Source organism: Pholis gunnellus (assembly GCF_910591455.1).
Source record: "Pholis gunnellus genome assembly, chromosome: 5".
In the NCBI taxonomy this organism is placed as follows: Eukaryota; Metazoa; Chordata; class Actinopteri; order Perciformes; family Pholidae; genus Pholis; species Pholis gunnellus.
Genome location: NC_136531.1, coordinates 3,603,223 through 3,626,972, shown reverse-complemented (window position 1 = coordinate 3,626,972; position 23,750 = coordinate 3,603,223). Strand labels below are relative to the sequence as shown.

Here is a 23,750-nt window from a genome sequence, read left to right as displayed (position 1 = left end):
TTGAGTATCGATGGAAATCTTTTAATATGATGGAGTTTTGGCAGAAACACCAAAATGATTCTTTGAGGAATAGAAAAATCTTTATTTAAATGTTCTCATTTTTGGAAAAAGGTTTTCTGACAGAGAGCTGGATGAGAAGACTGATACCACTCTTATAAATATGAAACTATGTCAGCAGCCAACTCATTTTAGCACACAGACGGAGAAACAAACTAGTTATATTATATGAAGGCTGTCAGACTGTGCCTTGTTTCTTTACGAGCCACCGAAACCCCCCGTTAACATGGCGGTTTATTGTTTTTACACTTCTGCTTTTAAACAAATAAGATATATGGCATTACTAGTGAGCTTTAGAGGAGCTAAGGATGCTAACTGCTAACGTACAGACATGAGTGGCATCATCAGCCAGCCTTTAGTTTCAACGAGAGACGTTCAGATGCCTTTTTTTTTTTTTTAAATTTACAATACCGATTCAGATGCCTGAGCAGACCCAGTGTGTCTGTATCTATTTAAACATCTCCTGATGAGTTGAGGAAACTCGAGGGTCTCTGCATCCCGTCCCTCCTCCAGTTTGTGGCTCGTTTTGTCAGCTCCGCTCACGTGAAGCGCCGCGTTTTCCACCGATGACGCCACCAACGGTCTGTGCGGGCAGAGTGTCGGCAGTTCGTAACTAAAGCTTCAGGCCTTGAACGTTCGTTCTCAGGTTCACCATCTGCTTCTCCTGTCGGACTTTTTCTTCCATGAACGCCATCTTGTTGGCTTTCTTCTCCACTCTCCGCTCCTGCTCAACACACAGGTCAGAATTTTAAAGACATATTTTCATGACGTCTTGTCCTCCGTGGTTGGCATTGTGTAGCTTTTCTTATCGGGGAAAAAGGTTAACTGCAATACCGATGACGCCCTTCTTTTGTTAAACATTTGAATCCAGGTTGTCTGCAGAGTAAACGCAGAATGACCGGCCTCTGGAGTCATTTTCTTTACTGTTGGCAAATCCCTTGTTCACTTCCTGTCTGTGTCTCTCAGCTCCTTACTAAAGACAAAATATTTAAAATAACAAATGTATAGTTTCATTTAAAAAAAAAAAGGTCCAGTAATTTCCTTAAACAGCTGCTCACTTTGTAAACAAACAGGAGGACATACAGCATTTGTTGGGGACTATTTTCAGCGGCGGATTAATCCACATTTGGTGCTCTAGTGAGTATTTGTGGCAGCAGGACAATGTGTGTGTGTGTGTGTGTGTGTGATTGAGTCAAAATAAACTCCAGTGTGTGACTGTTTTGAAGCCTCGAGTTTGGTGACTATATTTGGACTGTGGGAGGAGAGACCTGTCAATCACAGTAAGCCCCGCCCTAAAGCACACCCTGCATTATGGTCTGTTTGACTCTAAATGGACCATAGTTTACTAAATGAACATCATGCTGTATTGAAGAAGACTTGAAACTAGAGATTGAGACCATAAACTCATGTTTACAATGTTTACTGAGGTAATAAATCAAGAGAGAAGTAGAGTCATTTTCTCATAGACTTCTATACAACCAGAGGAGTCGCCCCCTGGTGGACATTAGTGAGAATGCAGCTTTAACACATGAAGCATCGTGTAATAGTTTTTAGAATAGACACACAGACATGTCAATGTTGTGTAGTGAGCGGTGAGAAGGATTATAGGAGGAGTAACACCTTGGTAATATCCTCTGTATAGCCTTTTTTTCCTCTTCCTCACCTTGCGTTCTTCCTTGATGGCTTGTTTCCTCGCCTTCCTCTCCTCTGTGCTCTCCTCCTTGTCGCGGGGCTGCGTGGAGACGCGCGGCAGGTCCGAGTCGTTGATCATCGTCATGCGCTCCACCTGCTTGGCCGTGAGGCCTTTGGCAGGAAGGACGTCCAGAGGGATGCCCGTCTTATGGGACACACGGATCGGCTTCGTCTGAGGACAGAAGGAAGTCAAAGAACGGGGGTTGGGTTCAAGTCTTATTGTTAGTCTACGTGGAAAATTTGTCTCTCGCTGTTGACAACTCTACATTTATTTTTATAAAATACGGTCTCATGGTGGGACAGTTTCGCCTCTTTATGTCTAATACAAAAGAGTGTTTTCATACCTTTGGTGGTTCTTGAATGACTTTGGGTCTGTTATACATGTTGGAATATGTACCTGGAGAAAACAAGAAACATCATGCAGTCAACAACAAACGGATACAGAAACTATTAACTAGTGTCTCACCCATCTCACCATTAAATACAGCACATAAACTACCTATATGATGTTGCATATTATATATATTATGTCGTTTCAACACCTGAAAGTTGTTTTTTTCTTTACTTATGGAATTACTTTTTGACTAGTTTTTTTTTCCCCCCACGAAAAAGAAATATTTTAAAATGTATAAAAACCCGAGAAGATCAACACAAACATCATATTTCACTCTACCCGAGAGCATTTACGGGCTGCACAGCACTTGTGACATCTTAAGATGGAGGAGTCGACCTTTGACCAAATTAACTTTACTGCACTGACGTGGAGCAGATACGACTTCAACCTTTGGCTCCCAATGAAAACGCCTAAAAGGCCTCAGCCAGCAGGTGAGTACACTGATCTAATGTTTGAAAAGAGAGACGTTGTACTACGGCGTGGGATCCTGAAGCTTTATTAAAGAAGATGCCCACATGTTGAAGATCATTAACTTTTATTTATCCTCTGCTGTGTCACGACCTGCACTGAACCAGTTGCTTCTATATCACATCAGCCGTCGATGCAGTTTAACGATGAAATACTCCGACAGTTCAGGAACAGGGGTATTCAATTCAAATTCACAGAGGTCCAGTTTATTAACGACATAATATCTAACATGTGATCTGAGTGGGCATGTTTGCTCAAAGAGAGTGTGTGTGTGTGTGTGTGTGTGTGTGTCTCACTGACTCGAGTCCCAATGCTCATCAGAATGCACAGATTTGATTGGCTGAGTTGCATCACGTGAGACGGTTTAGGACGCATGCACTGATTCTGTGGGTGTTACTGTGCCGTAAAGGCTAGAACAGAATTGATCGGTTCTAGGTCCGGGTCTGGACCCAGATCCGGACCACGGTCCTCCTATTAGTGACCTCTATTTTAGGACATGTGCTTCTTTTCTGTCTCCCGGAGTTAGAGGAATATTTAGGTTAGATTTTAGTAGGATGGCCCTGTTAGTTGATGAGTCGACTAAGATTTCTTTACACGAATAGTCGGTTTTTTTACGCTTATTTACAAGAAACTTAGGATCTCTGATACAAAGAGCTTCTGTGTGATTCTTTGAGGAGAAGCTCAAAAACAGAAACTAATCGATTAGTGGACAAAACCGGACGAGATTTTCTTTGGTCGAGGACGGTCCTAGATTTCAATTCCATCTTTGTACAGTAGCTCAAGGGTGTGCTTAGCTTAGCTTAGCTTAGCACAAACACCGGCAGCGGAAGGAAACTGTGCGTCTAGCTGCATCAACTTTGCCTTCAAACTAATACAAAACTAACTTCACTGTGTTTGCTGAACCTTAAAGAGGATTCTTCGCTTCACGTTTCTTCTGCCGATGAAGAAACTGCTGGATGAGTGAAGAGTGGAACTTAAACTCACTGATGATGGTTTCACAGTCCCACTTCTCTTCTGGAGCCTTGATAACAATCCTTTCCATCTCCTCCTCCTCCTCCTCCTCGTCTTCATCCTCCTCCTTCAGGACATGAAGCTCTTTTGGACCCAAGTCATCGGGCCTCAAGTATCTGAACCGCAAACAAGACGCGCGTTTGTCAGCTGGCTTCAACAAAACCCGATGCATCAATCGCCCACCAGATGATTTTAATAAAACTTCAACACAACTAAAGACTGAATCAAATCAATAATACATATAAGCAGCGCTCACTCTTTCTGTTTCTGTATGAAGTAGTCTTTGATCACTTCTTCCAGGCGAGCGCTGTCCGGCTGGATGAAGCCCTCCAGCTCAGCGTTGTCCAGAGCGCCGATCTCGTCGTCATCAAACTGTTCGTAGAACTGAAGCGACGGAAATGTTAACGGAACAACTCGAGTACGAAAACTAAAAGCACCTCTCAGTGTTTTACTAACGTATACATGAGGTATCTGGATTAATATCACTGCTGCATTCATGTGTATGTTGCATTGTAACTCCTTTACATCCTGTTGTCTAGTTGAATCTTCATCAAAGCATCATATTCTATAAGATCATCATGTGTTCCTGTGAGAACCTCGTATCTCTAGAAAGAACAAACAACCTGTTTTCAGCTTTGTTATGAAGCATTTTCCAGCTGATCCAAGAGTCTTTTTAAATAGTTTATTAATCTGAAGAAGTAGGAGGATTTTATCAACACATAAAGGAACATTTCATCCTTCAGTTCATCACAAACAGTTTCTACAACTGGTAAATGTATTTGTCTGGTAAATGTAGTGGAGTATAAAGACTCAACTAAAGAACAAGTACCTTGACTTTGAACTTAAAAACAGCACTTTAATAAATGTACTGAGTTCCATTCCACCACTGTGTCAGTAAATAATAGTTCAAAGTGAAAGTTCACCTTTTCGAAGCGGTCGTCCAGCAGGGTGAGCTGCTCGTTCCTCCTCATCACAGACGACGTCATCGAGTACTCCGTGAAGCGACTCTTCGTCTCCTCGTCCATGAACAGAAACTCTGGAGCGCGTCTTTCCCCGTCGCCCGAAAACCCGCCTTCAGAGTCAACGTCTCCTTCAGAGTCTGTGTCCTCCCACTCATCACCATCATCATCATCATCATCTTCATCACCTCTGCCACAGGTTACACACACAGGAAATCATCAAAGACAGAAAACAACGTTAATCACTTTTAAAAAAAAGCAAGTTTAAAATAAAGAAAATCTGAAGAAGGATGCATTTATATTCCGTTTCTTACTTCGTGTCCGCTGCTCCACTCGCTGTGTTTGCTTTGACGATGAAGTCGTCGTCCAGGAGGTTGTCGGGGTCGTCGAAGTCGAAGTCTTCGTCGAGAGCAGCCACGATGTCGGGGTCCATGTCCAGACGCGGTCCTGAAGCGAAACACACAAACGAGATGCTGACACCCGGAAACCTTTTTAAAGCTGCTTTAAGGCCGCTTCACATGTTGGGGACAACAAACGGCAGCAAGCGGTAAAAGTAAAACGTCCCCCAGGAAACTGGAAACACGTCCAGTTTAATCCCAACATCGAGCTCAGGTATAGATCTGTATGTGCACGAAGGAGATCCAGAACTAGTTTCAAGACTGTCTACAAAACAATACCAGCAGTTTAGCCTTAGAAGTATCTGATCGCTGCTGATGACACAGAATAGATTTTCAGAAGTGCTGTCTTCAACTAATCTGCGCTGAATCAGGACAAAGCAACTCTGTTTCTTAAATCTTCAGGGTGATTAGTTAAACACACAACATATCTATTTATAATTATGAGTTTCATTTTGAAGGTGCTTAATCTGAAAGATTACATTTACATCTCTCACAGTTCCCTCTGAACACCAGCAGAGGTCGACAAAGCTCATAACGTACTAACAGGGTGACATTTGTATTTTCCAGTGTGAAATCAGTCCAGTTTTCAGCGAGAGCAGTATAGACAGCAGACGCTCACAGGAAGCAGTGCAATATTTTTTGGGGGGGGGCAAGCTTAAACCGCCATTTACGAGCACTAAAAGTTCTCGTTTCTGCCACCGACGGGCTCAGATTGTTAGAAGTGTCGGACGACATTACGGTCTCCTTCTGAAATCTCACGAGGTGACGTTGGAGAAGCTTCGTGTTATCTAAAAGATCTTCAATGTCGTGGCTGAATATTTAGAGGATTTTAACGATGTGGACGACGTTTTTCAATCTGACGGCCGCACGTATTTAAATTAAGTTTCAATAAAGTTGTCAGACACTAAAGATAACAATCTGAGCCTTTTAATGAACGTAGCGCGACATTGACGCTGCTCACTGGCTCTCGCAGCTCACAGCGCACGGTTACAGCGTTTAGAAACACACAGACGTTTCCCTTTAATGCCATTTTAAGCCGATGTTTACCTGAGATAGGAGCCGCTTTGTTCAGAAGTCCCACCTCCTCTTCGAACTCTGAGGCGAACACTGAGGACGGCAGGTTGATGGTCATTGCCTGTACCATCGGACAAAAACAGGAAACATTTTGTAACTTATTTAAAACAGTTAACAGTTTTTACTTGATGACCTCTAGGATTAACAGTCTGATCAGCTGCATTTAGAAAATCTATTTTGAGGTCTCCTTCGCTAGTAGCAAACTGCTTTCTAACAAAGAGGACCAGAAAATAATAAAATAACGGACCCTGAAGTCATGATATGAAATGCCAGAACTTTTCTACAAATTTTATTTCAAAGTAAAAGCACCTCAAAATCTTTCCAGCTCTGGGGAAGCCATTTTTAAACGCCAGAACTTTTCCAGGATTAACTGAGTCAACTTACAGGAACGGCGTTGTCACCCTCCTCCGAGTTCTCCTCATCCTCATCACGGAGATGACCCGGCCGCCTGGCGCCGGGTGCGGCTGCCACCAGCTCGTTCGTGGGCACCGCCTCCTTCAGGTGCTGCAGGTAGTTGTAGTCGTCGTCGAAGAAAACGCCAAAGTCCCTTTGCTCCTCGCGCCTCTTCTCCGTGTCCCCCTGAGAAACATCGAACGACGGAAATGCTGAATAGTTCAGAACATAAAAAAGGTTTCAAGAGTACAACGCTCATTGGTTGAACTGCTCTTAACTCACAGGGGCGGCACGTCTCTGTTGTATATTGTATAGTCTATTCTTTAAACAACAACACCGTTAACGTGTACCTTGATGGCGGGCAGGAGGACGTGCTGTGGGGCTTTCTCATCTGCAGCCAGCGGGTCCCTCTGACTCCTGTGGACGAGGTGAAAGGTCACGGCCTTCTTCTTTTCGATGAACGACTTCTTCTTTCGATGAGGCTGGAAGACACAAACGCTGCAGTGAATGGCTGTGATGATAGAACGGTGAAGTCTTTGGTTCGACCTCCCCGCGGGGGTGAATCTGGGTGGCGAGGAGGACAACAGCGTAAACTCCCCTCTCCCTTATTACCCCTGAATGAGGTGCCCTTGAGCAAAGAGAGATGCAGTGGGGAGCTGTTGTTCATATTCTGACACTGACTGTACCCGACCATGCTGTGCTGAGAGTCATTTTTACACACAACCTCGTTAACCTCACATGTTCAGAGCCACAGCAGCATCCTTCAATTTCATTGGACAGCACGTCAGGAGACAATTAGCTGCTTGAAGTAATTAAGTGGTGTATTGGTTTGTTTAGATTTTTAGTTTTAGTCTGGTGGCTCACTACAGGCAGTTTGTATGAGTGGGGAAGTTTACGATGTGTTTGGCTATAACAGGACAGCTTGGTGAGTTTCGTCTCGTTTTTGGTGAGATTACATGAAGTGTGTTTACACGACGCCTTACAGTCCACTGGTGTCCAAAGCATTCATTTGACCAAATAAGGAGGCAGTTATTGACATTTGACATTTCTAAGGAGGTTTCAAACACTACCGAACAATGCACATCTGCTCTTATTTATCTACGTTACATATATTTTTGCAACCCCAGCAAGATAGTTACTGTTAACCTGTTTGTTTGTTTATATATAGAAATATATATTTATATATGTATTGTAACGATACACATATCAAATAATATAAAAACAAGAGCAAACGAACAATACAAACGAACATTTAGTTTACGATGTTATTTGTATGTTATTTTTAATGCACATCGGTGACGTTCGTCGCTGTTAGCTATAAAGGTTAGCTTGTTAGCTTAAAAATGTCAGTTTACCATGTTGTAACGGAATCTCTGCCGCTGTCCTTCGACTAATCGGGTTTAAAGACGGTCAAATCTCTAACGACAGGTGGCAGTTAAAAACAAATAACTGTTTAAATCCAGAAACTGTCGTTGTTGTTGTTCATCCACGCTGGGTTATCCTTCACCATGCTGCGGCTACCATTGCTGGAAAGAACCATTTTGGGAGAAACGGGGGGCGGAGGAGGGTTTAAAAGGATATCAATATGATTTAATATGGAGAGCTAGCGGGATTAGTTTACATTTTTATTGTAAATCATGAGTTATCTTAAATGGAAACTTGTGTTTGTATTATTCATGTCATTCATGTCATTATACACCAGGTACTCCCTCATTACGCATTGTTGGTATAGTCCACAATCTTTCTCTCTTCATGTACTGTTGGTGGAAAACCAGTTTATATGCGCATTACCGCCACCTGCTGGCCTGGAGAGCGTAGTACATAAAAATACAGCACAGTAAATGAGTTATATTCTACCACTTAAAATCAGGCAGTCTTTTAAGCATTTCATTATTTAATTACATTTTCTGTTTTATTTTTATTTGTGGAATTTACTAAATTAGTTTACAAACAAAATACATTTTTTATTTATTAGTTTATTTTTTTGTGAATATTTGTGGCAGCAGGACGATGTGTGTGTGTGTGATTGAGTCAAAATAAACTACAGTGTGTTTATTCATGATAGAGGAACATTATTATATTGAACAACAGTTCAACAGTGAGGCTGACTGATGTGTGTTTAATGGAGCTCTATGGGTCAGAGGAAGACGATGCATCAGGCTCTGATACACAAACAATACTAGTTAGTGGAAACATTCACTGATGGTTTTGGTCCTTTTGTGGGATTTGTAGACAATAAACAAATGTAGAATATCACCACACTTATTCTTTAACCTGAGCTTCTGTTAAAGCAGCCGCTCTGTGACTTTAATTACTATTTATCAGACACATCCACACCTTCATTCCCCTCCACGCCTACACTACGTGGGCAGGAGCCCAAAAGTATTTCTCATCCAACATCAATAAGTTCACTCTGGTGTTTTTCCATATCTCACTCTAAACATCGGTGGCTGTGCAATGTTTCCTGTTGTTCCAGTTCAAACAACATTCTTTCCTTCTGTCAAAGGAATACCTTCACCTTCACCTACAATCTACAATCTACAATCTACAATCTACAATCTACACCCTGCACATCTTTTACACTGATCCACCTGCATGAATGTTATTTTTACGTTCAGTATCTTTATTATCTGGTTATCAAAACAACCCCTGTGGTGACAGCAAAACAAATGACTGTAATGCCACGCAACATTGGTGGAAGTAACTAAGTACATTTACTTCTAAAGTACAATCTGAGTCACTTGTACTTTACTTGAGTATTTCCATTCTATGCTAATTTATACTTGTACTCATTGTATGTTTTACTCCACTACATTTGATTTGATTACTTTGCAGATTATAATTATTAATACAAAATATAACTCAATTAATACGTTATTGTTCATATTATTAGAATATAGAATATTTCTTTACTTTACTCCTAAATTATCTGAGCCCTTCTGCCACTATTGACATCCAAAACATGTCTGATTGATTAAAGTAAAAGAACAATCCATTCAACTTTTGGAGAAGTTTCAGTCACTGAACTCTTGTTGGTTAAAAAGCAAATTAAGGATCATAAATAACAACTTAACCTGCCCACCCTGTCAGGTTTCACTGTGCTGTCGGTGTTGTAGTTATAAAGACAAACTATTTATTTAATCACAAAAATAAACTGATATCTTCAACTCAGCAGCGTTTTTATTCAAAGTTTATTTCCATTTACGCAGAGAGCAGAGAAAATAAAACAATGTTTGGTCCAAAGGCATGAGTCGGCAAATTTTAACAGTTGATCCCAGCGTTCCAACTCTTCCGCGCAGCAAGTATTTCACTTTATTTAGCCAAAAGAAATAAAAATAAAAACCGATAGATACTGTGAGTTTGAGGCATGAATAAGAAAATGTATCGTTACGGCCTGAATATTCAGCACGCTGCACAGGTTTTGTTCTTCTGGTGGCTTCTGTTTGCTCTCAGCGTTTCCTCAGACGTTCATCGACAACATCAGGAACTGTGAGGGGAAGAGAGAATAAACTCAAATTAAACCAAAGTCAGTCGAGTGTTAAGAGAGAAAACTCTCTTGTGATAAGAAAGACAATCACAGGATGAAATCCATCCATCTGGTTTAGCAGGTTTGGTAAAAACAAACAAACACCTCCATAGTGTTTGCAGAGATTAAAGGGTGTCGTGTTCCATGAATGTGGTTTTTACCTGCATGATGTTCATGTTCACCCGCCCTCTGTGGGATTTGTCCAGAACCTGGAAAGCTCCTGGTTAAGAGGAAGAGTTTCAGTCAGCTCAAAGTAGCAAATATCTCTTTTCAAGCATTAATGTGGTTATTGTGGACCTAGTGGAGGATTTATCTCAACTTCTGTCTTCTTTTATACATACTGAACATGTTCATTTGAGTTTAGACTCTATTTTTATTTGTTATATTTCTAATTATTCATTTATTTTCATCCTTGTGTTGCTGCAACACCTGAATTCCCGCTCTGGAATCCAATAATGGATTATCTTATCTTAACAATTCATTAAAGAAATACATCTTTACTGTGATCATTGTGGGCCGTTAATGGACCGTGAACCCAGTTGGAGGGTCTTATTTCAACGTACTGAACATGTTCTCCAGACGGACGATGCAGGTGAGGTAGTCGTCGAAGTCAATGTCGTATTTGTCGTCAGAAAACCTCAAGCCGATCAGCTGCAGGAGTTTGTTGTTCAGCTGCATGCCTGAAAAGATTTACACGCAAGACACTAGATTATTCCCACAAACCGATGACTGACGTGTTTATTGGCTGTGGTGCTTTTGCTGCTACTACCACAAACACAATAAACTGTAATACTACTGGTATCACTTTTACTTCAACTAATACTGCCTCGAGAACAAATACAAATAATAAAGTTGGTAAATCCTGTGAAACAAACATATATATATATATATATATATATATATAGACACTGAAAGATATAATGTCATATATTTTAAAACACATGAAAATTACACATTGATTTTAAGGAGCATGCAAAGATGGTTTCAATTAAACTATTCGAGAAGTATTCCTTAAATAAACACAAACTAACGCCAAAAAAGCGTTACTATGATCATTCTGAGGCTTATTATTGTAGTTATTGTGAACCCATTTACATTGAAGTCGGTACAGACGACGTGTCGTACACAAAAACCAAGAAAAGCGTTTTTAATGACCTGCAAATTGTTGCGTCATTCATACGCCTTTTTGGCGAGAGCGGGCTGGTCCCCGATTTGATTATCTTTGTGTGTGTCTGTACGTGTCTTTTTTTAGGAGAATCCTACTCATCGTCATGTTCAACAGTCGACTCTCACCTGCAGCTTTGAGAGCGCTGCGAAGCTCGTAGGACGACATCTTTCCTGAGCGGTCGGTGTCGAAGGACAAGAAGAGCATCTGGAACATCAGAAGCTCAGATTAACAGCCCGAAGCACAAAAACACTCCACCACCAGAATGTAACTGAGTACATTTACTCAAGTACTGTACTTAAATACAATTATGAAGTACTTTACTTTACTTGAGTATTTCCATTTTATGCTACTTTATACTTCTACTTCACTACAGCTCATTGGGAAAAATGTACACGCTTTAAGAGTCTTAATACAAAATATCAATATATTATAAAAGGATTACCCAGCAGTATATAAAGCAATGTGTATAAAATATATATAAATTCATTAAAATGAGCTCCACCTCCACCTTTTATGTGTCATTCTGCATAACGAGCACTTTCACTTTTGGTACTTTAAGTATACTTTGATGCTAATACTTTTGTACTTTTACTTAAGTAAACATTTTGAATGCAGGTCTTCTACTTGAAACAGAGTATTTTCATAATCTGTGTAATTTGTACTTTTACTTGAGTAAATGAGTACTGAGTAATGAGTACGTACGATCCACTTCTTCATCTTTTCCCAGAAGACCTTAAACTCTTGGAACTCCAGCTGGCCTGTGTTGTCCACCTGGTTTACTGTCAAGGGAAAAACTTTCCAAAAGCATTTTATTGTAACAGGATTCATGTTTACTCATGTAGCCTGACATCTAACGTTTTGAAACGAGTCAGTGGGTGATGTGGAAGGATACATCCATCAGGTTGATGATACTGTGGCAGGTGCTCAGACTCAGGCCTTCAAATTTGATCTCTTTTCCTAAAAGCAACACAGATTTCAAAAAGAAGTGGAACAGTTAGCTTTTTAAAATGTGCATCAAAGTGGAAAAACATGGAAACAAATGTACAGAAACTTGTAGTACAAGTAAGATGAAAGGTGCCTGATACACTATTTGGGTATTCAATCATTTCTGTACATTTTGTTATATTAGCATGTTAGACCATAAATTAGAGGATAACAAGCTTCTTCTGGGCTTTTTACTTGATGACACAAAGGGTTGCATTCGAAGGGAAATCTTTAAAATTTGCTTTACAACAGCAGTTCCCAGTGTTTTTGTCTCGCGGCCTCTTAAAGTGGAACAATGTCTATTTATTGAAGCCTAAAATTAGACAAGAAAGTGGAAAAAAAGGAAATGAAACTAAAGGGACTATAGCTGACAAAAAGCCCTCAAAATACTTACGTCTGCTGAGGACGCCGTTCAGCATCTGCTGGAGCTCTCTGACGGAGATGGCCTCGTCCTGTAGACACACAAGGAAACTTTAAATTCATACATGGTAATCTACAAAACTGACCCTATTATTATAACATCATATGTATATATATATATATATATATATATATATATATATAAAACTGTAGTTTGAATGTATCCTATCAAATTTACATTGTTCATCTCTAAAGTCTTGTTATTCATATCCCATTGTTTTACAATATTAAAGATGTGTATTTGTGTTTGTGTCCACCTGATGAATGTAAGTTAAGTAATGTTCTCTTTCTTTTAGAAATGTTTCTTTTCGATGTCAATGTGTAATGTGCCCTGGCTCCATCATTTTGCATAATAGTACTGAGTCATTAGAATCACTTTGTTTGTCTGAGATCTGCTACACCAAAGTAAAAAGAAAACACAGTTATTCTTATAAAGAGAGTTTAAGTAAATTCAATTTAAGGCAAATGCACATTTTTAAAAAGGTTTGAACATTAATTGTTGTTCAAAAATTGCAGTCTTGCCCAAAACGCTGAGGGATTGCAGTGGAGAAAATGGGTCCTACAAAGTGTCAAATCTGGAAAGAAAGTTGCCTGGGACTGACCGGCCAAAAGGTAAATAAACTGCATTTACATAACGCCTTTCTTCTTTTTTCTCTTTTCATTGTGATAATGAGAGAGAGGCAGCAAAGGGCCCTGGGCTGGCCTCTACTTTACCGGGGGAAAAAGGGGATTTGCACTTCATCTCTCATTCACACACATATATTAATCTTCTCCTGCTGCTATCGGGGCTAAAAAGGATTACCACGCTCACTCGGGCTGGGTATCACCGAAAACATTACGATGCCAAATTCATGGGGGTTTACTGGTTACTCATTCAGTGTCTGAGAGGGTAAAACTCTAGAGACCCCGCCGGTCGAGGTCATGTGATCTCTACGCTTCACAAACGTGAGATTCTGCTGTTTTCTTACATCACCAGCGAGCTGTTCAAACAGCCTCCTCAGGCCTTTCTCCTCGTCCGTCTCGTCCTCCGGAGCGGAGGGTGGGGCCGGCTGGTGGAAAACAACACGGCATCGTCAGTACAAGCGAACAGGACCGGTTGTTTGACTAAACGGGGTTTATTGATTATCGAGCTCCTGGTGTGATCTACTTACATCTGGGAGGTCAGCGTCAACGTTGCTTCCCATCTCGCTGTGGAACAGAAACACAAGTTGTGATCCTGTGTTGAGACATTTACCCAGTTTTGTTCCTCCGATGTTTCAAACACTCACATAGCCGCGGTCTTCTTCTCGGAGAAGACCCTGATGATGAAGTCGGCCTCGTGGTGGGGCTGGAAGGTGGTGGGGACCAGCAGGTAACTCCCAGGGGGCAGCGTGAAGCGCTCCGATATCTCCCGCATGTTGATGTAGGTCTTGCTGCGAGCTTTGGATGCGTGGTAGCGGAAGAAATCTTTGCCCAGTTGGTCCTCGTCCTCTGGAGCCTGAACGGGCAGAGACGAGAGATTCATTTAACTCGTTCTAACTGGACAAGATACGCTAATAAACACAAAACAAAATGTTATACGTAAAGGTAGGGGAGTGTGAGGGGAAGTACAAGGCCTGAGGATTGACCGACAAAACAATGTGCCCTCAACGTCCATTTAGTAGCTGTTCCGGAGCTTTCGGTCATATCAAATGATCTTCAACAGCAAATAGACTTCACTCAGTTGTCGTGGATTGTAGATTTTAAAGCCTTTAAAGATTGAAAGAACCAGAACAGCTACTAAATGGACCTTGTGATGAGATTGTTTTAAGGTCAAGAATCAACACATTAAAATCGTAAATCTTAAATGTAGAAGCTGTGAGATTTTTCTGACCAAAGCTAACGTCAAATTTCTGTTTTAATGTCAATTTACCATAAATACTACAGATGCATTTATTCATTCAGTGAACCACAGCAGCACCTTTTGTCTGTGCCCACTGAAGTGCAGACATGCAGTTAACACATGCATTAACAAAACGCGTTATAGCTCCTCATTAATCTTCTCCAATAGAAACACAGAGAATCAGAATATTATTTAAAAACAATTATCCGTCAATCGCGACATATTTTGAATTAGTTGTTTTCCATGATTCCGTTTACAACTGTTGCAAATGGCGTCAAATAAAGTTTTTGATAACGGTGTTCCACAAGGATCAATATCAGGCCCCTTGCTTTTTTACTCTAACATAATCAATAAACATTTTACAACTGCAATATCCGGATCTGTGATGATGCCATGTTATACGTCATAACTGATCTCAATGACACTTCCTGTTGATATGTACGCATAGATGTTTTTATGTAGCAGTATTGCAGTAAAAATAGCATTAAATATATGATAATAAATGAACCTCACTGTTACTTATACTATAAAGCACATAATTGTATTCTATCAAACCAATTTTGGTGCCTTGTCTTTGACATGTTTCAGTTTAAGTAAAGTTAAAGTAATTGAAATAGTTAAAGCCAACATGGAGTCCTGACCCGAAAGGTTGTTCTGATGAGTTGCACTTTCACTGCCAGGAAACACTTAAATGTAGATATTTAAACCTCGTTTCAAGCAGGAATCTGTCGCTCGTTCGGTTTCTTTCTGACCTCGTACACTGCAAAGCCGATGGTTTCCATGTCCATGCCTTCCTTCCTCAGCTTTCGTCTGTTCTTCTGCATCAGAGCGATCACCACGCTGCACACGTCGTCGTCATCGTCCGCGTCCTCCAGCTGCAGCTTGAACTGCGGGTTGGTCCAAAATGTGTCTGCGGATTGAAGATTCGGAGATGTAGATGGCAGTCGGGCAGTTTAATGACAAAAGGCAACAAATCAACTTTGAAATAAAAAAGAATTTTTAATATTAAATTAATTCTATCATCTAAGCTGTTGCCAGTAAAACCCAACTTGTTTAGTCTGCAATAAAGTGGAGGCAAATTCCTATTGGTTTCCTATTGGTGGTGGTCTCACCGATGAAGTTCCTGCATCCTCCAGCGGTGGAGCCGCGGATCCAGTTTCCCTCAAACATGTTTACTTCCCAATGGCGCTTTGTGTTGTCGCTCAGGTCGTCGGGGGTCATGTTGCAGATCTCCACCTTGTTGTAGTTCCTCTTGAAGTCGTTAAACTCCATCCTGGAGTCACAAACACAAGCGATGTCATCTCAAAACACAGTGAATACACGAGAGTTCATCTTGATCACATTTGTGCTCAAAACACATCGCCACAGAGTTTGATTATAAAGTCTGGTTATTATGTTTTTAAAGATTTTAATGCGTTTATTCACTGTTAGTGAGTCACTGTTAGAAAAAGATATTTACTGGCGTGTGAAATGTAATACTTACTGTGGATTTAAGTGTACAGCACCAAATGCTAAAACTCCTTCATTAACATTAAATTAAAGACGATTTTGACTCTTTTTACAGTGATTATTCTGTTCACTACATTCCTGCGTGCAACATATTTAATATACAAACCTAACGCAAAGACAAAGTTGCATACAGTTAAAACCATTTCTTAATCTTTAGTTTGGACCGAAGTCATGACGTGGACTCACCAGAATTCACCGTTGTCTGCTTTCTGCAGGAGGCGATTTTTATCGCCTGCGTCAACATTATTCCACTCTCTGGAACTGAAACAGACACAAGACGAAACAATCTGTTACAACCTTAACATGCAAAAATCGGAGAAAAAAGAATGCCAATACTTTCCACGAACAACTGACAAAAGTATAAGATGAGATTTTACTGTGAAAGGCTTCAGTTTTACAAGGAAAAGTCATTTTGGTGGTGTGATGAAGGACAAACAATGTCCATAACAATATGATGTGGTCATGTTTGGTAAAATATCCAGGATTGGTCATTTTACTCTCTCATCCTAAATAATGCGATAATACTCTAATAATCGCATTGGCATCATAATACTAATAAAGATGCTTTTAACGACTTGTGTCCACAAGATATCTCTGTAGACAAGATAAAGTGGTTTTGTCCTTCATGCTTACCCGTCACTCCATGGGCCGTTCCACTCGACCTGACCCCAGGGGTTCCTGACCCGGACCAGCTGGACCTTCTGACCTCGGACAGTCACCTGAAAATCAAACATTTAGTTTTTTGTTAGTGTAAGATTTTGCGTATCGTAATTTCCCTGAAGAAGTAATTAAACTGAATAAAAGTTTTCTATATAATTTCCCCTCATCTGCATTCAGAAATACATAAAACTAGTGTTACCTCCTCCACGCCTGTGATGGAGTACGCGTGGCCCTTCACCAGGCCGGTGGTCGTCTTGGCCTCAGACTCTGCAGAGCTGGTGATCTGGAGAAAACCAAAACGCCCAGAGAGGTGTTTAAAACAGAAGAGCACGGCTGAAGTACTTACTAAACGTCTTGTACAGTATGACAGGTGGAAGTAACAATAATTAAATGGTACGAAAAAAAGGTTTTTACATCAATGGAGCATCCCATCATGGACCCTCTGTCCAGCGCCTTCTTCATGGTCGAGAACAGTTTGTCTGTGGCGTTATTGGTTTCGTAAACTTCACCGACACCGCCGGTAAAATCCTCCATGGCCTCCATCGTGCTGCCGCCCTTCAGGGACTCGTAGCTGCCGTGCAGTCTAAAAAACAGGAAACAGCAAAACACGTCACGGTGGTTAACGCAGAATTAACAAAGTGAAATCAAACTACTTAAAGATTTAAAACGCTGTCACAGTTTAAGAGTTTAAGGATGGTGGTCTTGCTTTGGATGTTCCCTAGGGGATGAACCATGATCCTTTTGGTGACAACACGGCAGCGCTATCAGGCCAAACTGTCAGCTTTTACACAGACTAAAGAGTCTACATTACCAAAGTCAATGGGGATTCATGGAGACCATGAACGCCTGTACATCTTAATCTGTCTAATTGCTGTTGATGTATTTCTGTCTGGAACAAAGCGATGGACTAATTGACCAACTGCTAGCATGGCTAAAACTCTAACACCATGACATTTACTGGGTATGTTTATGCTCCCCAGAGGATGATCCTTTTCCTAGTTTATACACTCTTATGACCTTTCCTCAAGGTCCACTCTCAGGACAAACTTCATCTCATGCTGTGTTCACAACACAAGCGACAAAAGCAAAGAATCGACAAAGTGTGGTCAGCTACATTATCGGCGAGTCCCCGTTGAAGTGTTGCTGAAGCACTCGTTAGCGTAGTTATGTTGTTAAATAGCCCGGGCAACTGGCTAACGGCATTCCTTTTGATGGAAAGGAACAGGGTGAAACAAAAACGTCTGATGATGTTCGTATCGTGTGAACGCAGCATAACAAATCACAAATCCGATGAAATTTCAGAGAGCTTTTTGTGCTCCCCAGAGGATGAACCCTATTCATTTGAATGGTCCATTCAGTTCCACACATGATAAAGTTTTCAGAAATGTGGGTGTAATGCAGAGCTTTATGATTAAAAAAAATACAGTTATAGTGTGACATGATTGTGATTTTGGTGAAAAACAAAGTAGATTTATTATGTTTATCATCTGTCGCTGATTAGGAGGTACAAAAATATGTTTTTACTTGGCGTAGGCCTTCTCCAGCAGGGCGCTCCAGAACTCGTCGTTGGAGGCCGAGTGAAGCATGATGAGTTTGTTTCTGACCGCCGGCAGCCTGTCGTCCACCACCACGTCCAGCCATCTGTTGTGATTCCAGAACTGAGGGACAAACAGAGAATGTGTCACTAAACATCCTTTTCTCACTGTTTCATTATCTGTTACATTTAGAGGATCGGGGAGGTTTTGCTTAGTTACACTTCTTCAATTTCCTTCTGTTTCTTGGATTTGTTATTTTTGGCTCATTTGTGAGCAAAAGACTACCTCCTGTATTATTGTGATCGGCCAAGACAATCAAGCAAACATGCACCCCAAAAATACTTCTCAGCCTTAATATCTCTATGACATAAAAACAAATAATTCAATTATACTTTTAGAGAGAATACGGCCTTTTTGATTAAACTGTTCCAGGCAAGTGAAGCTCTTTGTTACTGCTTCACTAGATGCCGCGTAGTTTGCATACGTTGACTTTTTTATATTTAATTTGCTCTGCTTAGTATGTGTGTCTTATTTTCATGTATTTGTATATTATTATATAAACACACATACTGTGGAGCTACGATATCTGTAGCTTCACAAACAGTATTTCATATTTGGGATTATTCTTATCTGGATCTGTCTTATCTAACGTTTTTATAACGTTTGTTTTAAAACATTAAACCCTGCAAAGGTTAACTCGGTAGAGTTAATGGTTGGATGGATGGAGGGTTCATTTACTATATTAAAGGAGTTTTGACCATCAAATATACACTATGCTTCAGCTGCTTCCTCATACTGTACATGTAGAGGAATAGATTCATCTGGGTGGATTATTTGTGTCTTTATCGAGGTAAAGTTTAGTTTTCTTGTTCTTGACAGAGACTGAAATGTCTGAAAACGAGCACAAAAGACTCAATCAGAGGGAAACCATCTCCGCCTCCTCGGCCTGCAGCCAATCAGCCGGCGGTCTACCTGGAAGTGAAAGATGCCGGCGTATCTGCGCTCGAAGTCCTGGTCGTGGGGGACGACTCGGGCCAGGGTTTCTTTTTTGAGGGTCAAGGATGCGATGGCTGCCAGGAGCCAGCAGTCCCCTGTGGTGACAAAACGGGTGCATCATGGGTAAGTGGGTGAAATATGAGCATAAAAATAGACACAAAACAACTCATGCAGACAACTTGAGTACCAACCAAGTTGTCCTTGGCAAATGTCTGTCCTGTCTGCGTTGCCGACGATGAACTTTGGGTTGTCGCAGATCTCCTGTAGAGAAACCGGAAAAGAACAGGTTGGTGTATTTACGAAGAAAAAAAATGACAGTTGAGAGGTGACACAAGTGCCTTTAGTAGGTGTGTTCACATTCCAGGCATATTAATCAGCCTGAATTCCCTCAATGAAACACACACAAAAAGCACACCAGCTGAAAGCAGCCGAAGCATTTACTCTGAAGCAACGCCCAAGAGAGAAATGTGTAGTCATCGTAACAAACGTGATTGGTGAGTTTACCACAGTTTACTCAGGTCAGGTTATGTTAACAGGTAGAAATGCTGGAAATGAGCTAAAGCACACAGTCAAGTGACAGACGTCAGTGAAGAAAATCAAGAAAGCTTTCACAAATGTATAAATCTTAAGCTGATCAGCTAAAACCAACCAAATCAAACGTCTGGGCTCGTCTTCGGAGCAGCTGCAGAGTGTTTTATTTGACTGCAGATAACGTTGAGGTGTGTGGGGATAAAGTCTGCGTACGGAGCTCAGAGTGAGGAAACAGCCCATGCACTTGGCTCTATTTACTCAGTTTTCTTGCAGAACTGGTTTTGCAGCTAGGACGGGCTAAAACCAACTTCAAATAAACCTGCGCTGTATTTCTTCAAGGCCTTAATATCAATAATTACTTACCAATGCTGCCAACACTCATTCACTCAACTGCGTCAGACAGTTTTCATTTATTCAGCCTGTCCTGAACCAGAGTCTTACATTTAAGAGACTTTTCAGTGCATATTAGAATCGTAAATATGACCGTTTTAAACTAAAAACTACTAGAATATTAAAGCATGTGTTGACCCATCATAGAACATCTCATCAGATGATCAGCTCACCTTGAAAACCACAATATTTCATTCATTCAACATTTTACAAACTGAATTTGAGACAAAATTGGCTAAATTGAACAGACTTCAACACATTTGGGCACTTTTCTTGCCTTTCATTTCTGGATGCTGCTTTGACGAGAGCATCATCTGAGCCCCCTAAAACTTGAAATCTACAAATGATATGTGTGCCTACGTACCTTGGGCCTCTTCCATTCAATATTGACAGGAACACTCTGGCTGAAGTAGAGCGAGGAGTCTTCGGCGGGGAAGTCTGGATCCTCAAACAGGACCCCCTCCTTCAGACATTCGTGCCTCAGATCATCAAACGACTTCCCATCCAACTGCGTGTCCACGGCCTTCTTGGAGCCGGAGCCCTGGCCCGACAGCGTGGACTGGAGAGGCATCTTCTTCGGGGCGAAGAAGCTCAGTGAGCGGAGGAAGAAGGAGACGTGAGGTGGCGTGTGATGGAGTGTGTGTGTGTGTCTGATGCAGGACAAAGCCTGTCAGGTCGGTAGGGCAGTGAGTACACACCCTCCAGACAGAAACTGGTTCGTCCTCCTGTGGCGGTGAACCTCGCCCCAGCTGACTCTCTCTCTCTCTCTCTCTTTAGTCTCTTATCTCTCTCTCTCTCTCTCTCTATCTCTCTCTCTCTCTCTCTCTATCTCTCTCTTTGAGTTTGACTTACAAGATACTGTAAGAATTAATTCGTGGTGGTTTGGCAACTGACAAATTCAATAGTTTGAAGTGGTGTTCTCATTCAATCAGTATCTCTGTTAGGGAACTTTTGGTGCACTTAAAAGGACCACAGAAGTATTGTTGTTCCTTTATGTATTCATATTTATACTTCTCTCTGTACTGTAAACATCTGACATATAGTGTATTTATATTTATACTTCTGTCTGTACTGTATATATCTGACATATTGTGTATTTATACTAAAATGTCTTTACTAGATATTTTAAGCAAAATGACCCCAAAGAGACACAAAACAACCACAGAGAGATGCCCAATGGCCTCGATAAGACTCCAAACATCCTCTAAGAGACTCAACTAGACCACAAACAGACACAAAACGACCACAAAGAGATGCAGAATGAATACAGACACTAAACTTCCTCCTCTTCTCTTTCTTTCTCTGTCACTGAGCAGTGTAGATTCGGGGTGTGCCTCCGTCGTCTCTACTGCACCCTGCCACCCACATCAGTCTAAGACTCAGTACTCCAGACTGTCCTGCTTTCTGCCAATGACGACATTCCTGCTGCACAGTCACTGGATTCTTTAGATATTTTAAGGTGAGTATGTATTTACACAGTTATGTGTTGTGTAGTGAGATTTCCATTCATGAAGGTTTGTACTTTTTTCTCTCAATTAAAAATATCTGCTCAAGATACAAGCATCCACAAAAGCGCATTTCCTCTTTGGATGTGACCTTAATTTGACCTAAATTAGAAACAAATATCCTCGTGAAGGAGGTGAGCAGCATCCTCCACCTTCTCTTTAACGACCTCCGCTAGTCCATGTCGATGTGTCCTCGATGCCTACAGTGTCTGAATGTTGTATGAATGTTAGTTAGTCCTGATGGGCAGGTGGCACCTTGCATGGTAGCCCCTGCTATCAGTGTGTGAATGTGTGAATGACTAGAAAAGCTCGACATGAGTACAGTCCATTCAGCATTTATCTTGAGGACTGTTTGGATGAAAATACATTAAACTTGCTAAAGGGCTGAAGATGAGTCGGAGCAAATCAACACCTTTTCCTGTTATTTCCACCCATCATAGTAAAACCAGCACTGCCATTATCTCCACTGTGTAAACCCCAAAATGATTGGATGTTCTTCTGTTGATTCCTCTTCCTTCAGCTCAGGGGTCTGAAACTCGCGAATCCGCCAGCAAATTTTTTTTTAAAGTTTTTAAAAAGTTACAAAAAATAAATTAAAAGTTAGACTTGAGAATAGAAATATCCTCATAGTCGAAATGATGAGATAGAAAGTCAAAGTTATGAGATACTTAAACACACAGTCATAGAAGCAGCTCATCATAGGTTACATTTGACATTGAAGATTATTTAAACGTGACTTTACAATGTGGTGGAAATGAAAGTATTTCCTTGAGAGAAACCATAAAGTATCTTTAAGCTTTCTGTCTTTTAAGTATTTATCACAAGATAAGGTATAGAAAAATGATAAAAGCATACAAACAAATAAATCAAAATCAAATAGATCTAACGAGCTCAAACAGCTCAAATGTGCACTAACAGTTTAACAGAATAAAGCACATTAAAACACAGAATATAAACCACAGATCAAACACAGAGTCATAGGTTTGCTATCAGCTGAAACAGCAGAGAGCGTCTGTTCACCCTAGAAGAGCGGAGAGAGACTCTGAATTCTCCACACAGAAGAATCCCATTTAAGCACGTCTGAGGGACGTGCTGCCTGTCAATCAAACTCCAGTCAGTCAGTCAGTCTCCTGGTGTCTGAGCGACGTTTACATTAAGATCAAGTGACCCATCTGTTCCCTATAAGTTGCCCCACATTTGAGAAGCTGCCCCCCCCACTTTGGTTCCCATAGAGACGGGAAACCCCTTCTCAGTTGCCCGCAGGCCAAAGTTCAAGCGAGATAGAAAACACATGTTCATTGATAGGAGTGAGATTAAAAGAAGTAAGTCACATAAGAACTATTAACAATTTTCCCTCAACATACAACACATGAAATACTTCACGTGGGATTGTGCAAACGCACCCTTGAAAGGATTTTAAGCATTGAACAAAGTTATTGTAATAACTTGTGTTTGATATTTGTCTTTGCTATTTTCTTTAAAAGTTAAATTAAACGGATTTAAGTTATAACAGAAATGTGCTTAAATATATTTTTACATTTATATAACTGCATGTACAATATTTTAACAATTGAATAAACAATAATCAAATGCAGAGACAGTTATTTACCAATATGTTAGGAGTAGTTACATTTACACAGTCTTACATTTACAACCGGCCCTTTGAGGGCGACCGTGATGCTGATGTGGCCCAGAGTGAAGATGAGTTTGAGACCCCTGCTTCAGCTGGTGTTGCCGCCCCATATCCTGTCACTCCTGTCTCAAGTTTCTTAGGACCATCCGTGTAAATCTGTGTTAAATCACGATACTCTTTCATTACATAATATTGAAATGCACTTACCAAATCAACTTCATCTTTTTCTTTCCTTTTCAACCTCTAACAAATACCAGTCTATGTCAGGCAACACAAGCGTCCATCACCGGGTAAACTACTGAGGGGCTTATCCGTAGTTTGCCATCAGTGGCTTTCTCCTTGAATCCAGCAGCATGTCTCCCATTCTGCTGCAACTTGGTGGGTAACCTACAAAATAAAAGCCTCTATGAAATATTTCCATCTTAAGCTATCTTCCATCTTTTCCATATGTAATGTGTGTGGGTTGGACATGGATAAAAGAAAACTCAATTCATTGTTTTCAAACATTTATTTACTTCTGCAGAAGACAACATTCAACCCATTAACTGCTCCCTCAGCAATAAGTAAAATGACAATGTGTGATTTC

The 23,750-nt window shown here is 40.8% G+C and overlaps 2 protein-coding genes across 2 annotated transcripts; both read right to left on the bottom strand.

Annotated features, from left to right (window-relative positions):
• Positions 1-67: 67 nt before the first annotated feature.
• On the bottom strand, positions 68-7,972 carry ltv1 (LTV1 ribosome biogenesis factor). Its single transcript, XM_079159507.1, has 11 exons — positions 7,802-7,972; positions 6,797-6,928; positions 6,438-6,632; positions 6,027-6,114; positions 4,896-5,028; positions 4,546-4,771; positions 3,879-4,006; positions 3,596-3,738; positions 2,094-2,146; positions 1,721-1,921; positions 68-781 (listed from the first exon to the last, which is right to left on the bottom strand). The coding sequence occupies exons 1-11, from the start codon at positions 7,802-7,804 to the stop codon at positions 671-673; spliced, it is 1,413 nt and encodes a 470-aa protein (XP_079015633.1). The 5' UTR covers positions 7,805-7,972; the 3' UTR covers positions 68-670.
• Positions 7,973-9,606: 1,634 nt separating this feature from the next.
• On the bottom strand, positions 9,607-20,677 carry capn9 (calpain 9). Its single transcript, XM_079160028.1, has 20 exons — positions 20,391-20,677; positions 19,297-19,366; positions 19,082-19,200; positions 18,099-18,232; positions 16,989-17,157; positions 16,774-16,857; positions 16,548-16,633; positions 16,101-16,175; positions 15,518-15,678; positions 15,158-15,315; positions 13,813-14,021; positions 13,696-13,732; positions 13,513-13,593; positions 12,519-12,576; positions 12,033-12,097; positions 11,843-11,911; positions 11,266-11,344; positions 10,536-10,652; positions 10,134-10,192; positions 9,607-9,933 (listed from the first exon to the last, which is right to left on the bottom strand). Exons 1-20 carry the CDS (start codon positions 20,595-20,597, stop codon positions 9,907-9,909), a joined length of 2,064 nt encoding a protein of 687 aa, XP_079016154.1. The 5' UTR covers positions 20,598-20,677; the 3' UTR covers positions 9,607-9,906.
• Positions 20,678-23,750: the final 3,073 nt, after the last annotated feature.